The sequence below is a fragment of the Propithecus coquereli genome, unplaced genomic scaffold (assembly GCF_000956105.1).
Source record: "Propithecus coquereli isolate 6110/MARCELLA unplaced genomic scaffold, Pcoq_1.0 Scaffold335, whole genome shotgun sequence".
Lineage (NCBI taxonomy): Eukaryota > Metazoa > Chordata > Mammalia > Primates > Indriidae > Propithecus > Propithecus coquereli.
In genome coordinates, this window is record NW_012149008.1 from 314,150 (window position 1) to 331,938 (window position 17,789).

The following is a 17,789-nucleotide window of genomic DNA, read 5'->3' on the forward strand; positions in this document are numbered from 1 at the left end:
AAAAGTCCCATGGGGGAAGGGAGCAAAATCTGCCACTGAGAACCACTGGTTTAGACTACGGTGGGGGTGGAAATGGTTAGAGGTAACGGATTTGTAATATATTTTTAAAGCATAAACACCAGGGCCAAGTAATTGGAAGGAGGAAAGCAGGGCCATAAAGGCAAGGAAGAAAGAATTAGGAATAATCAGTAATCAAAATTCTGATGTTACCTTCAACTTTTTGTTAAACTAGCATTATTCATATTTCATAGTTTGAGGAAAGTCTAAGATAAACCTACATGGGTCTATAAAAATAACAAGTTACAAAAACCCACTTGGATAATAGTTTGAGCTTCTTTTCTTTAATTCTATAAAAACTGAATTGTATAGTCGACAGATGTATTCATAAAGAAATGCACAATTTCTAACATATTACAGCAAATCTACAGAAATATTAATTTTACCCACTATTTGACAGTATTTTGACAGTTTTATTTCAAAACACAGTCATATGAATTAAAAAAACAAAAACACCAAAAAAGTCCTTTCATCTGTGAATTTCTTTGCAAACTAAGTTCCTTATTTATTGAGCTCCATAATCAAGGCATAGCTGACTGTGCTGAAACCTATAAAACATAAACCTTCAGGAAGTTTCAAAAGAGGCTCAGATAGAGCATTCAGACAGACATATAATAGGTAACATAACGGTTGAACCAGCAAATAATTTAGCTTCTAAGACACAGTCTAGTGGAGTAATGATGAGTATGGGTGGCTTCAGATGCAGACTGCCTGGTTTCAAATCTCAACTCTTCTACCATCTCAATAGGTGACTATAAGCAAGGGAGCCTCTGTGTCTCAGCCACTGCATCTACAAAAATGAGGGGGCCGGCAGGTCCGAATGTGCCTCCTAGGGTTGCTGTGAGGAATGAATGATCAACGTGTGCAAAATGCTTGGACAAGTGCTTGGGACAAAGAAGTATTCAAAACCTGTTAGCTATTACTATTACCTACGATTACTTATTACTACATATTATTACCATTACTAATATTACTTTTCTTAGGAAAGTAGACTTAAATGGCATTTATTATCAGATCTAAAGTCTGCTTGAGATCTATACATACTAACATGGGAAGAGAGATCACAATATATGATTGAGTAGAAAAAAAAGTTATGCAACATTATTCAACCTCATTTGTTTTAAAAAACAAACTATATATAATGCTGTTAAGAATATATTTCCCCTAAGGCATGAAATGTATATGTGATTTTAAGGGGGTAAGAGGAGAGGAGAGGAAGGAAAAAGACAACTGACTTTACTCTTCGGTACTATCTGAATTTCTACAATAGGTATATATTCCTTTGGGAATTTTTGTTTTTAACAAACCAACATTATCCATGATTTCAATAGTTTGAGGAATGACCTTTCTATGTCAAACCTACCTGGTTTTATACAAATAATGAAAGGGCTGCAGAAAATGTGATGGATATGGGTTTTTAAATTAACAGATATTTCTCACATTAAATCATTGGTTTCAACTGAATTTTCTTAATATTGCTTTGGTGTCGTTTGGTTTTATCTATCAACCCCATCTGGAAGCCAAAATGCATTTTAATTTGCATTTTTTTTTTTTTTTTGACAATGTCTTGCTCTGTTGCCTGGGTTACAGTGCAGTGGTGCCATCATAGCTCACTGCGAGCTCAAACTCCTGGACTCGAGTGATCCTCCTGCCTCAGCCTCCTGAGTAGCTGGGACTACAGGCATGCGCCACCATACCCAGCTAATAATTTATGGATTTTTCAAAGATTTTTGTTTTAATTTAAATCAGCATTCACAAAATGGTATCAAGAAATAAGGAATTTAAAAGATCCATTCTGGGAAGTTGTGAAGGAACTTAAATCATCAATTGAAAATTTTATATGGTTCACCTTTATTTTTATACTTTAGACCTGACAACAAAATCATACAAAATTATTTTAATGGAATAACGTGAAAAACTTTCCAGATGAAATGGGTGAAACCTCAAGGAGTTAGTTTATATGAAAGGAAGCAACTGTAAATAATATATAACTAATAAATCGCTCCTGTGCTAGCTGCACACATTTCGACAGAGAAATTCAGTATTCTAATTCCAAAGGCAAATTGTCCCAGATGCTCGTTCTTTAATTGATTTAAAAACATACAAGTTTGTAGACCATAGGTGATAACTGTGAGTATCATGCAAAAGGCAAATAACAGTAACAACAAACACTACAAGCCAAAACCCAACATACCTAGCAACACGACCAATACAAAATAACAAAATGAGTGTCTCCTGTTTTTAAAAAACAGTCTTAAGAATGAATATAGAAAGAGAAATGCAAATTTTTCTCCTCTGCAATCATTTATTAAAGTAAACCCTGTGCCTCTTTATTGCTATCTGATTCCTGGAGAGAGGCTGACAAACTCCCCCACTGTGCAAGGCGCCCAGGTTGGTCCACTGAATGCAGCAGATCGCTCGTGAGCACACGTGTGCCCCGCTGACCAGAAGTAGATCCTCATTTCTGAAGTTCATGAGGCAGGGTACCATCTGCTTCCACATACTCCCCACTGTGCTAGCATGAAAAATGTCCCAGTCTTAAGCTAACAAGTACTGAACTAACAAGAAATTCAAACTGCCACCATCACTGAAAACGTGTACAGAAACAAGCATTTAAAAATAAGGTACAGCCTAAGTAAGAAAAGAATATTAAATTTAAACAAAGATTCTCAAGAGAGTTTGGTCCTAAAATAAAAGAAGTTTCAAAACTATCATACAGAGCAGCTGTCCAGATCTAATAACCAGTAGCACACAACAGAGGTCATTTTTAAGAGAACTTTTATTTACTAATCGTTTGGAAGAGAAAATCCAAGTAAATGTTTTGATACTCTTTCCCACAATTGTAAATGAAAGATTTTAAAGAAGATATTCATTGTCCACATAGAAATTGATACTGTAGGGTATTTAAGGGCATGAACTCTATCTACAAAGACATGGATTCAAATCCCAGCCCCACCACTTACTAGATAGGAAATTTGGTCAAGTTTCTTAGCCTCTCTGTTTCCTCACTGATAAAGTGGGGAAAATGTTAATAGTAATACCCACCCAGTAGAGGTGTTATGAGGAAGAAATGATTCAGAATATATGAATGCTTAACAGTGCTTAACACACAGTTAACAGAAGAGAATGGCTGAGTGCGGTGGCTCAGGCCTATAATTCCAGTACTTCGGGAGGCCGAGGTAGGAGGATCGCTTGAGGCTAGGAGTTCAAGGCTGCATTGAACTATGATTATGCCACTGCACTCCAGCCTGGGTATCAGAGCAAGATCCTTTCTCTAAAATAAAGAAATACATAAATAATTTAAAAAGGAAGATAACACTGATTTTTGTTAATTGTTTTTTCAGTTGGGCACATGGGTCCTATACTCTGAAACCATTCTCACGGATTATACGTGACTCCAGGGTGCATGTTCTACACGCATGTCATTTATAAACTATGAGGAAAGTTTTCATCAAAGACAAATGATAACTGCTTCTTGGTAAAAATGGGATAAAAAAGAATATAGGATGCCGGGCGCGGTGGCTCATGCCTGTAATCCTAGTACTCTGGGAGGCTGAGGCGGGCGGATCGTTTGAGCTCAGGAGTTCGAGACCAGCCTGAGCAAGAGCAAGACCTCGTCTCTACTAAAAATAGAAAGAAATTGGCCAAACAACTAAAAATAGAAAAAAATTAGCCGGGCATGGTGGTGCATGCCTGTAGTCCCAGCTGCCTGGCAGGCTGAGGCAGGAGGATCACTTGAGCCCAGGAGTTTGAGGTTGCTGTGAGCTAGGCTGATGCCACGGCACTCACTCTAGCCCAAGCAACAGAGTGAGACTCTGTCTTAAAAAAAAAGAATATAGGCTCTTTCAATAAAATATTTGACAGAAGCTTAAGATGTGCTATTCTTAACAGTTTTCTCCAACCAGGAAAAGGAGAAGAGTAGGATTATTAAACAGGAAAAGGTACCAATGTTTAGAAATATTATAATCCTGAGATAAAACTTATGTTTGATTTGTAACCATTCATACATTGCCCACACTCCTTTTCAGCCCCAGGCTCTGTTGGCAAAGCTATTAAGGTCAGGGGAAGGGAGTGGGGGCCTTTCTGTGTATTTCTCCAGTATTTCCAGAGTGAACTGCCCACACAGAAGGACCTGATGCTCTTCTACACTATTGCTAACATGGCTTTACCAGCAGGATCCACAGATGGCTTCCAGAAGGCCCAAAACTGGGGACCAGCTAGGGTGAGGCCCAGCCTACATGGACCACTGCCCACAACCGTGGACTTCCGGACGTAAGGGAATGGACAGCAGGACACTGCCCACCCACCTTCTCAAACAGAAACAGAACTGAGTCTGTCCAACACATGTTATTTGGACTAGAAAAGTATACTCCTCATACACAGTGTCCAAATTTGAGAGAAAATGATCCTGACTGAAGTTTTCTTGAATGAAGCCCCAATAGCATAAGGGCCTGAAAAGATGATTCCCAAGTCTCCAGGAAGGAAAAACGAAATAAAGGGCTCACAGAGCTCTAAGTCCCTCGTCCCAGCTATAACCAGATAGCCCTTAAATCAGCTTTATATCCGGTTCCATGTTAGATTCCTTTGAAAAATGTTTACATAATGATGAGAGACAATATGATCCTATCACCTTAGCAATAAACTGGGTAGCACTACATGGTAGTCCAATTCTAGTCTGGTTCTGCTGCTGAATGAAAAACTTTACATATGTCTATCTCAGTCATCTGTTGTATAAAATAGTGAATACTGACAATCAACAATAATAATTTATGAAAGAAATAATAAATGACTTACCAAATACATTACAACCTTGCCTCCTCCTAAAAACAGTAAAACTGGATTGTTACAGATAACGAAGAAACTTCAACAAGGACTACTCCGAACCCTAAGAAACCAATTCCTAGAAACTTCCAAACGCAGAAACCAAGTTTGGCACAAATTACTTCAAACACTATGCCTCATAAGAGAAAACACTGTAATTACTGTGAAAAGAAACATTTGAACATGAAGTGGTTGAACATCACTGCTGCTATTACAACCAGTAAAAAAGTTAGATTACTATGGCATGCTTGATTGATTCTGGTTTTCCAGGTTTGATATTCTTAACATGTAAAAATAGTTTCTCAAACAGGATTCTATAACAGTGAAGCATCAATAGGAAAGAAAATTGGATTTGGAAAAAGAAATAAAAAGAAGTGAATAAAACACAAACTGGATAATCCAACCTTCTATAATTGTTGGTTATAAAAAGGCAATTGTCTCTATTAAAAGTAGAAAAGTACCACTTGAAGAAAAAAGATGAAAGTAGCAGATGGCACAAGATTTCAATACCTAGTACATACACAGCACTTCCAATCATCTTCCAGTGAAAAGTACTGCATGGCTAGGATGTGATCTTCCTGTTAAATTCAGAACTGGTTAGGTCTTTACCAATTATTAAGCAAAATGAAATGGAAAAGCATGGGCATAAAACAACAGCAATGCAAGAAACATGAAAAAAAACAGCGAAAATGGGGTTAATAAGAAAAATAAATCTAAAATAGTGAGATTTTTATGCCACAGAATGATCTCTTAATTGTTGGGGCATATAAAGGAATATTTTAGAAATAATGCTAACAAACTGTCCACTACCTCCTCTAAAGCCAAACACTGGGAAATATACTCACATCACAGCAGGATGGTGTGGGTTACACCTGGACGTCAGGTGTATGTCACTGAAGAGTTACAACTCAAATACCTGTAATAATCTTCGCAGCAAATATTTGTAAATTAAAAATGAAATTTATTTGTCTGTGCCAGTTTTGACTACCATGAGAAAATACTGACTGCTAACTAATCTCTTAAAGTCACTTCAAAACCATACTTTTATGATAAGCCTTGATAAATATTAGTTATCAACAGTACTTGTTCCATGAAAGTTTTTTTTTAAATTACTATATACCTAAAATTACATGCAGGTTGAAGGTATGTAATTTTCATAAACTACTGTGTAATTTCTGTCTGTCTATGACAGGAAAACAAATTTCAACACTATACTAAAGTAAAACAAAGATTTATAAGACAAGTATCTATAGTCTCTTGTTAATGACTGATTCTAAAGGCATAATTTTTTGTTTTCATTTTAATATAATAAAGAATATATACACACACACATAATATAGAACTATACTTCCTAGAAAAAAAGTTGTTGTCAAGATTTTCCAGTCCTAGTGATTATTCAATTGAACAAATATTTGTGAGAGTTTACTAGGTGAAAAGCACCATGCTAGGTACATGATTTCTTATATTACACATTTTAAACGTGGTACTACCCACAAAACCCTGCTTGTCTCTAGTGGACTCTTTCCCCCTCCCTTTTCCAGCTTTTTCTTCCAAAGACAGAAAATATCCAATAATAAAATCAAGACAAATTATTATATATAATGAACTTAAACAAAAGGTGCCATCCCTATGAATTTCACCATTACTATGAGAAACTAAAAGGTACAAATAATTCTTACGCTCTTATTTGATGATATTAATAATGCTATCAATGGAAAAATAAATGGACTGGGCTATATTCTAACTAACCCAGATGGCTGATAAAATTTATGACTAATTTATTAAACAAAAGTAATTATTTTAAGTCTTACAAATCTAATGTAACTTTCTAAGTAATTAAAAGTAGAGGAAAATCTCAACTAATATCTATTTAAAAACAGCAAGCAAGTAATCTTCACTGATGTACAGCTAGTTACAACATCAAGCAGCTATCCCCTTTCTTCTTGGTTTCTTGAAGAAAGGTTATTAAAACGGAAACACTTTCACTTGATTTTCTAGGTAAAGAGGTGAAATTCAAATGCCAAAGGTCAAAGGTCAGAAGTAGCCACATTTTTCTTGCTGTCAGAGACTGACTTTTGGAGGTAGGGCACAGGGGAGAAGTAAATCACATTTTAAAAGTCTGTACTCAAACTGTAGCATATTATGTCCTGCCTATATTGGCCTGCAACAGTTACAACACAATATGGTTAGCTATAATCCAAACACACACTAGAGTATTATAGCAAAAACAAACTGCTGACAAAGGCATTTACTCTGGACTCTCAGTATACCAAGCAACTATTCTGTCCATTAGACATTTGATAAGCAAAACCATGATTCCAAATTAAACCCAATTTTAGTGTGGACTAATCTGTCAGCAATTTTGAAGGGCATTATGTTTTTAACTGCATAATCACTCAAGATTACCATAAAACGGGATAAATCCATGATAAACTGAATTGAAAGTCCACACATAAATGTTTTTAAAAATGAGAATACAACATATATCGTCATAGTGCTTACAATTAGCTTTATTGTCACTGTGGCCTTAGTATGAAATCTCCTCCAAAGAAACTTTTAAGTATCCCATGTCTGCATTATATTTAAGAATGGAGATTTAAAGGAGTTTGGGTATATTTTAGATGGCCTAATGATATATATATATATATCTGAATGGGATCTAAATGCATGTGGCACTACCAGTCAAAAATGATGAAAAGGGCTTCTGCATTAGGTAGAAGATAAGGCAAGACAATCAAGAAGTCATTTCAATCTGATTTTTATGGTGTAAAGGGTATAATATAGACTGTATTTCATCAATTCTAGGATGCATATTTTTGTACATTTTAACATGCTCAAAAGCATCTTACAACTGCTGTCTGCCAGGCAGCAGTCCGGCTATAGTTGTCATGGCTTGCACATAAGCATCCAAATTTGCAGAACTGGTGTCAGCAGCTTGGAAAAGTCCCAGGAACAACACTGGAGCAATCTTTTAAGGAATGCTTTGTCGCCAAGGTTTTGATGGCACAGAATATGATATTATGTGGAAAAACAAGAACAGCAAGACCCTGAGTCCAAAAGTGACTGAGAAGAATTAAACCCAGTGTGAACTGGTTTGAAGAATACCTTAACCCTGGGTTTCTCACCATTGGCACAACTAACATTTTGAGCCAGATGATTCTGCCTGGGGTGGGGAAGCACAGGGGACTGTCCTGTGCATCACAGAATGTTTAGCAGCATCCCTGGCCTCTATCCACTAGATGCCAGTAACACCTGACAAGTTGTGACAATCAATGTCCCTAAACATTGTCAAATGTCAACTGGGAACCAAAATCTCCCCCAGTTGAAAACCACTGCTTTAACCAATTTACTCTGACTACTTTCTCCTTTTCAAGAACATATATACATGTTTTAAAAATTCAAAATTAGTCTTAATGAACTGCTTCAATAAGAAAATCTTACAAAATAAGCTATTGTTGTATAATTGGCAGCAATTTTTTTCCTAGTGGTACACCAAATACACTAAAATCTTAAAATCAATCTTCGATTCAATGAAATTCAGCCACCCACCATCCATTTCTCTTTGTTATGGAACCCTCATCCTGATTTCCTTTGAAAGAATTACTTCCTTACTAGGTACAATTTTAGTAATATCCAGTTCTTCTCCTGCTAACAGTTCTCTAGTTTTCCTTTTGCTTCTGTTGAACTATATATCCAATATACTTCTAAAAATTTTCTTGCTTCCTAAGTTAACCAGAGTTAAGTTTCAGGCTTTCAACCAAAGAAACCTAACTAAAACAAGGTCCTTATTCAAGCTATCCTGATAGAAGACATTTCAGAATAATTTCCCTGCCACAAAGTTCATCGGCCTGTTAAAACTTGTACTGTTTCTCCTCACCACTCACCACATGAGTAGAGTGAGTAGGGCTGCAGATGAAACAAGAATTGTTAAAACTGTGTGATGAGCTGTGAGAATTCATTGTACTCTTCTCCATTTTTGAATGAGCTTTAAAATTTCTACCAACAAAAGGTTAAAATGCTAATAGATAACCTATAAAGAAAACTATCACAATGAAAATCAATTCCAAAGTCCTTGTAGAACAAGTTTGTTTGAAACATACATGGCTGGGTGCCTATGTCCAGATAAGTATTGAGAACTAGTCTACAGGTCTGTGTGCATTTGGGGCAAAAAGAGAAAACTTGGTAAGCAGGGCATGTACAAATAATCGTACAATGGCACAAGGAACCACTTTCTAAAACTGCTTACAAGGGTTTATTCAATTTAGGCAACAGATATAAGAATGCATAAATGCTCTATGACTCTAAAAGTTGCTTCAACAAGACTGCACATAAAACTTTCTTAATGCTTTTTCTAAAGTTTCTTCCTGGCTAGAAAAAGGGAAAAAAAAACTATTGATTCTTCTAAGAACTATCACATAGATGAACACACACTTTTTACCAAGATTTGACAGCTGGAAGTTTTCATGAAGGAGGCTTCAAACAAAACATCTTTTAAAGAAAAAATAATATAAAGGCTGTACCGCCCTCTGCTCTCCTTAAAGGTGACAGAAAATAAATTCTTTATCAATAGTCATTTGTCCAGGTTACAGCTAGGCTGCCAACCCCGTTCCACCTGAGATATGAAATTGGCTTTCACTGGCACCTTTTATTCATCTCATCTGCCCTTTCCCTTTCGTGGACCAAGGCAAAGCAAATGGGAGCTGAATAATGAAGAAGAGAAAAAAAAAAAAAGAAAACCACAGTGAGTTATTTTAACAAAAAGCCTGCACCATATGGGGAGAAAGGAAGACCAAAAAAAAAAATCTTATGTGAAATATAATATAATAAGCAAAGTAAATACGAGAATCTAACCAAAAAATCCTTATTAAAATAAAATTCAATTAAAAATAATAAAATTTCAAAGACAAAAAATTCTACCACAGCATATTGATTTTTTTTGCTTCTTAATGAAAGTGAACTAAATTTTTTTTGAATATTTAAACTTCGCTATCTAATTATTAATATATATCAAACCCAATTAAATAATTACAAAGTGCTGCATGGGAAACTATTGAAATATACGCAGATTTTTTGCCAGTACTAATTGCAACGTGATTTTTAAAACCCTAAGCCAAAAGCCTTCTCTATTTCCTGTGAAAATGGTGGTCTGAACCTAAAACTCATATTCTGTTTCACATGTTTTATACAAATTGGGAGTCAGCTTAGCGGTTTGTCAAAAGGAAGAAATATTAAAGAACATTTTTCACACCCCTCATTCTAGAGACGAAATATTTAAGGCCCATAAAGGTTAAATTGTATGTTGAAGGTCCTATGGCCAGTGAGGACTACAATCCAATTCAAAGATTCCTTACATTCAGCTCTCTCAAGCAAAACAGCTGGGCAGTCTAAAACAAAGCAAATACAAAGTAAGCATCTACTTGGTGGTAAGAATATGTTTGGTGCTCACAGTAAAAAGACAATCACATGATCATATAATCATAATGCTCTGTGCTACATGCAATTTCAGAAATAGAGATGAGAAGCACCTTATGCTATCTTGAATTAAAATGTATTCCCATATTTTTTATGGAAAAGAATATACTTGAAGTCTTCAAAAGTAGTACTTTCTACCAAAAACATTAGTCTTGTTTTGTATGTGGCTTTTTTCAGTTTATAGCTCTTCAACATCTTTTTGATCAGCACATACATAAGGCTCTACTTAACGGTCTGGGATTCCATTTCATTCTTCTATAAACATATTTGGTAAGTATGACAAATCCACCAAAATCTCTCTCAGATATCACGAAACTCACCGCTTCTGATTTTCAGCTTCTTTCTTGGCTTGCTCCAACGCCAGCTCCTCAGCTACTCTTCTTTTCAATTCTTCATCAGAAACTAGAATCAATAAACAGTAGGAGATAAAATAAGTGACTTCTTAAAATAAAAGCAAGAAAATACTTAGGAAAACAAAGCTGAGACTAGATCTGAATGGACAAAGTTCTGCCAGGTGGTAAGTGTCTCCTTGGAACTTCCTAAGCACCGTGGAAAAGACTAATTAGTGCACTTCAGGAGTAATTTAATCAAGAGTTCTCTGGTGACCTAGAAATTTCCACACCTGCCAAAATTTATAATAAACTCAAGGAGCTGCTTATTGTCCAGTGAGGACTGACAAATTCTTTAAAATGATGTCCTAACATTAAAGCCTGACAATGGTATATAAAGGGAGGGGAGGCTGTAAGGAAGGTACTCTGGAGAGGAAAATGACACCAAAATCTCACTTCAATAATTAAACATCTAACAAAATCATTTATTACAAAGAGAAAATCATTTCTATTTACATTAATTTTTCCATGATTTGTGAAAAGAGGTATTTGTGATTCATGAAAATTTCGAAACCATATTTTTTTTTTAATACATGCCATTCAAATTCAAGTGCCAGCAATTGGAGAGAGACACAGCACAGTGCTGAGAACACAGCTGGAGCTTTCTAAATACCTGGTGACTTGATTTGAAACATCTGGTCTTCCCAATTAGAAGATTGTATATGGTATGTTTTGTAAAGGTTCTTACAGCTATAATGGTAAATAAAATGGACAAATTTTATATGCTTCCATAAAAAATAAGCAGTGACTACCTCCTCTCACCAGAAACTCGCTACCCAAAATTATGACCAAGAAAGCACCACAGCACTTGGGAGGATGTAGAAATACCCACAGGACCTAGGTATTATTTCAAACGGCTGAGCTTATTAGATGGAAAACTAGACAGTACTGTCTCTGTTCTTCAAGAATAGCTATTTAATAACCCCAATATTATAGTGCTTTGTCTCAGGGTATATGCAAAATATTAATCATAACAGAATATGCAAAAGCCTTTAAAAATATTTAGCTGGCATTGGGCAATAACAAAGAAGATAGATGAAAGGTCAGAAGGATGTTTTCTCTTAGTTGTAGACTATCAGTAAGCAGCAAAGACATCATCAAGAAGGTGAAAAGACAACTCACAGAATGGGAGAAAATATTTGCAAATCATATAGCTGACAAGGGACTTGTATCCAGAGTATACAAGTATACAGAGTATACAATATATAAAGAACTCTTATAACCAAACAATAAAAAGACAACCCAATTAAAAATGAGCAAAAGATTTAAACAGGCATTTCCCCAAAGAAGATATATAAATGGCCAATAAGTACATGAAAAGTTGCTCAACATTAGTCATTAGGAAAATGCAAATCAAAACCACAATGATATACCCACTTCAAACCCACTATAATCAAAAGGACAAACAACAACAATTGTCGACGAAGATGTAAAGAAATTGGAATCCTCACATACTGCTGGTAAAAATGTAAAATGGCTCAGCTACCATGGAAAACAGTTTGGCAATTCCTCAAAATGCTAAGCAGAGTTACAATATGACCCAGCAATTCCATGCTTACGTACTATATATACTCAAGAGAATGGAAAACATATGTCTACACAAAAACTTGCACATGAATATTTATAGCAGCATTATTCACAATATCCCAAAAGTGGAGACAACCTAAATGCCCAGCCATCGATGAACAAAATGTGGTATATCCATTCGGTGCAATATTATTCAGCCATAAAAAGTAATGAAGCACTGATACATGCTACAACATGGATGAACCTTTAAAACATTATGCTACGTAAAAGTCAGACACAAAAGGTCACATATTGCATGCTTCCATTCATTTCAAATTTCTGGAATAGACAAATCCACAGACACAGAAAGTAGATTAGTGGTTGCCTGGGGTGAGGGAAAGGGGAAAATGGGGAATGATAGCTAATGGGTAAAGAATTTCTTTTTGAGGTCTTGAAAATATTCTAATATTAGACTGTAATGGTTGCACAACTCTATAAATATACTAAAAACCACTAGACTGTATACTTTTAATGGGTGAACTTTATGGTATGTGAAATATGTCTTAAAAAAGCTGTAAAAGAGAGAGATAAAGGAAAGAATACAATAAAAAGAACACTGGGAATCAGAGACTAGAGTAAACACTATTTGAGGTCTATTCCTAGCATGGTCATCAACAATCCGGAAGACCTTGGGAAAGTTACTATCCTCGCTGGGCAGCAAGAGAACAATCTTCTCCCAAGTGATTACTCCCTAGAGACCGTTCCAACTCTATCCCATGCTTCTGTTTTGCTTGTCTCTTACTTCATATTCCATAGCATGAGAAAGATACAAGTCTCTACTTTGAGGAGGTCAAACAAAATCTAGAAAAACACTTAGACTAGAGAATTCTATTTGCATTCAGGCAAATATTAGGATTCTTTCCGTATTAAAGATTTCAAAACAACACAAATAACAGCAGAGAAATTGCAGATAGTAATAGCTCAGAAGAGTCTTAACAGTCTGTTTTTCTAATAGCCAGACTTTGGATAAATGAGTTAATGTCCCTGAGTTCTGGTTTCCTTATCTAAAAATAGCGCACATGGGTGAGGCTGTCGCTATGAAGTTCTAAACTATAGACTCCACAAGGTAATGATTTTCACATTTTCATCTACTTCTCCTAAACAAGCAAAACAATGTGACACTAAATTTTTTTCAACTTGTACACAGTCAGTAGCTCCATTAGTAGCAAAAATTGAAACAAATATTTTACCTAATTAGTACTACCAGATCATACATTAGTATCAACACACAGTCGAGCTGCATGTATAAAATCATGCCACTTCTCCTAGATTATTTCAAAATCAACAACAAAATTTTTCTCAGGTAAAATTCAATCATATTCTCAATCAAAATTCAATTTAATTCAATTAAAAGTAGGCTTCTGTAAAAACCCCAAAACCAAAGAAGAAAAAAAAAAAACAAGTTTCCAAAGGAAGGGCCAAAAAAAGCCTGGAACAAAATTTTGGTGGTGGAAGTTTGGGGTGCCTGGTTGGGCCAAGGGTTGAAAGGTTGCCCCCCCCAAAAAAACAGCGTGAAAACTAAACCCCAAAGGGGTAAGAATGGGGGGGGGGAACCTTAAAAACAGAACGGGGCAAGAAGGCCCCGCCGAAAAAACCAATAAGGAATAAAGAAGCTAAGGGGTAACCCAAGAAGGGGAACCCCGGGTTTAAGAAAAAAACAAAAAAAAACCGAACCGGCAAAACCAACCCCCCTCCCCCCGGAAGCCCCGGAACAACCAACGAACCCGCAAAAGCCCCAACAAGAAAAAGGCCCACACCAGATGTGGCCCCTCAACTTTGTACTTCAAAGCCTCCGTAACTGTAAGAAATGAATTCCTTTTCTTTACAAATCATTCGATTTCAGGTATTCTGTTACAAGCAACAGAAAATGGACTAAGTTTGTTTCTTCCCACTTTATCAAGGTATAATTGACAAAAATTGTATATATTGAAGGTGAACAATGTGATAATTTGATAGGTATTGTATAATGATTACCACAATCAAATCAGCACATTAATCACCACACAGTCACCATTTGGGGTGGAGGGGAGTTTGAGGACACTTCACATCTGCTCTCTTAGCAAATTTCTAATAAAAACTACAATATTATTAACTAAAGTCACCATCTTATAACTGCAAGATTGACCTCTTTGACCGACATCTCCCCATACCCCCTACCCCACAGCCCCTAGTAACCACTGCTGCACTCTCTGCTTCTTTGAGTTCAGCTTTTCTGGATTCCACATCTAGGTGAGAAAATATAATATCTGTCTGTGTCTGGCTTATTTCAACAGCATAATGTCATATCTTCATAGTGCACTTTGTGCCTGTTACACAGGGGTTTCCTACTGGGGAAAAGCCAGACTCGGCAGCGAGCTTTTTAGTCTGATGTGATCAACCTGAAACGAATGGTGAGGCCTCCATTACCAAACGGGGATGAGGTGGGTGGGTGGATGGGAAGGAAGCCAGGCAGGTGAGACTGTGGAGCGGAAGTGGCGTGGGGAGAAAAATGCAGCTGGGAGACTTGCCATTTCTTTCTCTATACCCCTCCACCTACCACCTGCTATGGGGTGAGGTGAGAAACAGAGGCAGACAATCTATGGTATCATCCAGGTAGGAGAGAAAGGTGGGGAAAGGAAAGCTCCCATGGTCACTGAAAAAGACATGCCCAAACGACCAGCTGGTTGATATCATTTTCAGTAAGTAAAGGGACCAAAGCACAGCTGTCTTTCTAATGGCCTATTGGGGAAGGGAATCACAACTTTTGGGTCAAGTCCAAGGTCACGACTGAAAAAGTAATTACCTTAGCTACAAAAGAGAATTTAAAATAACAAAAGATAAACCATGGCCTAGCATAAAGAGTTTAAAATCTAAAATAGCAAATCAAAGCACAAGCAGGAAAATAAACCTGTGTGGTAATAGGCTTTGAGCAAATCCGAGCTTCATGTTATTTGCTTTTAAATCAATAGAATACAAAAAGCAACAATATATTTCTTCTGATAGGTCTGATCCAAAGTGCGCAAGAAAAAAGATACAGCATTTGGAGACCACTATTTAAAATGGCCTTTCTAGGGGAAAAAGAAAAAGGAAAAAAAAAAAAAAAACTCTTCAGTTCTCAGGATCTGAACATTTTCTCAAATAAAACTGTTATTAAACTGAAAGGTCAGTGTTTCAGGATGGGCTACTTTAAGAGCAGCACAGGAAAGGCCAACTTTGCCTATTAGCACAGTGAGTTTCCAAGCAGATCTTTAGGAACTGGCAAAATTCGTGAAATGAGAAAAAGAGTAAAAACAAGAAATGTTCAAGCCATATAAATCTGATTTGCCATGGAAATTTGCAAAACTAAAGTTCAGTAAGTATGGTTCCATGGCTTTTACAACCATACACTCTCTCCTTTTAAAATGTGTTAAGACAAAAGAATGTTTTCTTCACATACTTGGACCCTATACTTTTTCAATTCTTCTCAGAAACCAATTTCTTTTTCAATGGCAAATGCATCTTCATGAACGCAAACACTGGCATTTTGTCAATTAGTTATAGATGACACGACACTGACCATAAAACGTGAGAAAAAGTCAAGCACTGCAATTGCTTAGTTATTATAGCAAGTATGGCTCTAAACCCTTTATCTCAAACCATTATTGAAAATAATAGATACTTGTATGATTGAAAGCAATTCATGATTCCTAGTAAAGTTTTGTTTGTTTTTACTAAACAGTATTCTAAACAAATGTTTTGTCTAGTCCAAAGAGTCCTCTTTACTGATTGCCTAGGAATCTTTGGATCCCCTTTAAGTCACGTAAATCTCCAAGCTATAAATTTGAGTTCAGGATCAAATAAGAAACTCCAAGATTGCTAACCTTATACTTGATTCTGAGTATTCTTAGGGACTGTGAATGCCACGGTCTTATTCCGCAGACAAAGTGTGGCATAAATTCAGCACACCTCACCAATCTTCTACGTGACAGGTGATGCCCAGATGTCTATGTTTATAAAAACTGGTTAAACTAGAGGTAGGGAGGGAAGGTAGGGAGGGAAGGACAAGGGACGACACTACAATACATTTAAGATAGGTCCTTGAATGGGGAACAGAAAAGACTAAAAAATGAAAGGACTTTATGAACTCATCAACTATGAAAAAACAAAGACTGAGAATTCAACCATGGTATGAAACACACACAGATTCCCTAGACCTTGAGGGATACACTGATTTCCTTTGTAACTTTTCCCACTTACAATTGCCCTTCCCTTCGTTTTTTTTTGTGTAATCCTTACACTATAATTCCCTCCCCAGTTACAGTTTTTCTTAAACAATCTCTATAAGTTGCTTAATAAACATTACAGCTTGCCTCTTAGAAAAATGTTTGTTCCTTTGGGATATTTTTCCTTTACTGCATTTCTCTTTCTGATTTCACCATTTGCTGATACGAGTCATGGCCAATTTTATAAAGCCTATTATTTTCACATGCTAGTTTTAAAAACACTGAAGAGAAACTATGAAGATCTATGAGAAGAAAATAAATGTATATAATTACATAAAACAAGCAGCAGATTTTACACAAAGACTCTGGCTCTCCCAGGATTGAGATAGCTGAGCTAAAGCTTATACCGGAAGATACAGCCAAATTAAATTTTCAGCTTCATAGAAATACACATTAATCTTATAATTTCAATAAATTCATTAATATGAAAAGATCATTTATTGTTTAGAAAAATAATAATGGAAGCATCCATGCAATCAATGAAATATAATACATAGTATATTAGAACTAAATGACTCACAGCGTAGGCTGCAGGATAAATCTTGTCCTGCTCCTTATCTTCTAAAAGGTACAGGGTTTGGTTGGAGGAAGTTGAAAGATGGCTAGGATAAATCTCAGGGGTTAGAAATAAATACGTAACAGTTTGCCATTATATATTTGTGGCACCATCTACTTGGCAGACAAACCTGACTTAAACACACACACACACACACACAAAATATAAGTACGTTCAGCTGACAGTTACCTTCACCATCTTGGAAGGATAATGTATCTTAAGAATGCCTTCAAAAAAAAAAAAAAACGCCATCTGTCTACTACCTGGCAGGCTAACCGTGGCTACTTACACATTAAAGTTAATGAAGACAGGAGAATGAAAATTCTGAACTGCACATTCATAATCATAAATACTGTATCAGAAGGCACAGTGTTAGGAAGAGTTTGGCAACCTAAGCACTAACGGCATCAAGTTAATGGTTTATTTTGTAATATTATTGCTCCATCGGGATTTATATACCTTTGTAAATTTCTAATTTGACTGGCATAATATGCAAATAAGGTCCATTATATTGTTTGCTTCACAATAAGCACTCATGGAAACCAGTTCCCTGTTCCATTCTATGTAAAAACAAACATCAATACTGGGCTGCAAAAGCTGTATAGCAATGGACAAGCTTGTAATTCATATTCCACAGTTTCCACATTTTTAAGTAGACAATTCGTAAAACCAGTATTGAGAATCGGA

General features: G+C 36.1%; 1 protein-coding gene across 1 annotated transcript in view; it reads right to left on the minus strand.

Moving 5' to 3' along the window:
- Window positions 1-17,789, minus strand: part of CHCHD3 (coiled-coil-helix-coiled-coil-helix domain containing 3) — a 303,246-nt gene that overhangs the window by 214,887 nt on the left and 70,570 nt on the right. The window contains exon 3 of the mRNA XM_012650619.1: window positions 10,671-10,752. Within this exon, the coding sequence (XP_012506073.1) occupies window positions 10,671-10,752 (82 nt within the window). The remainder of the gene's footprint in view (window positions 1-10,670; window positions 10,753-17,789) is intronic.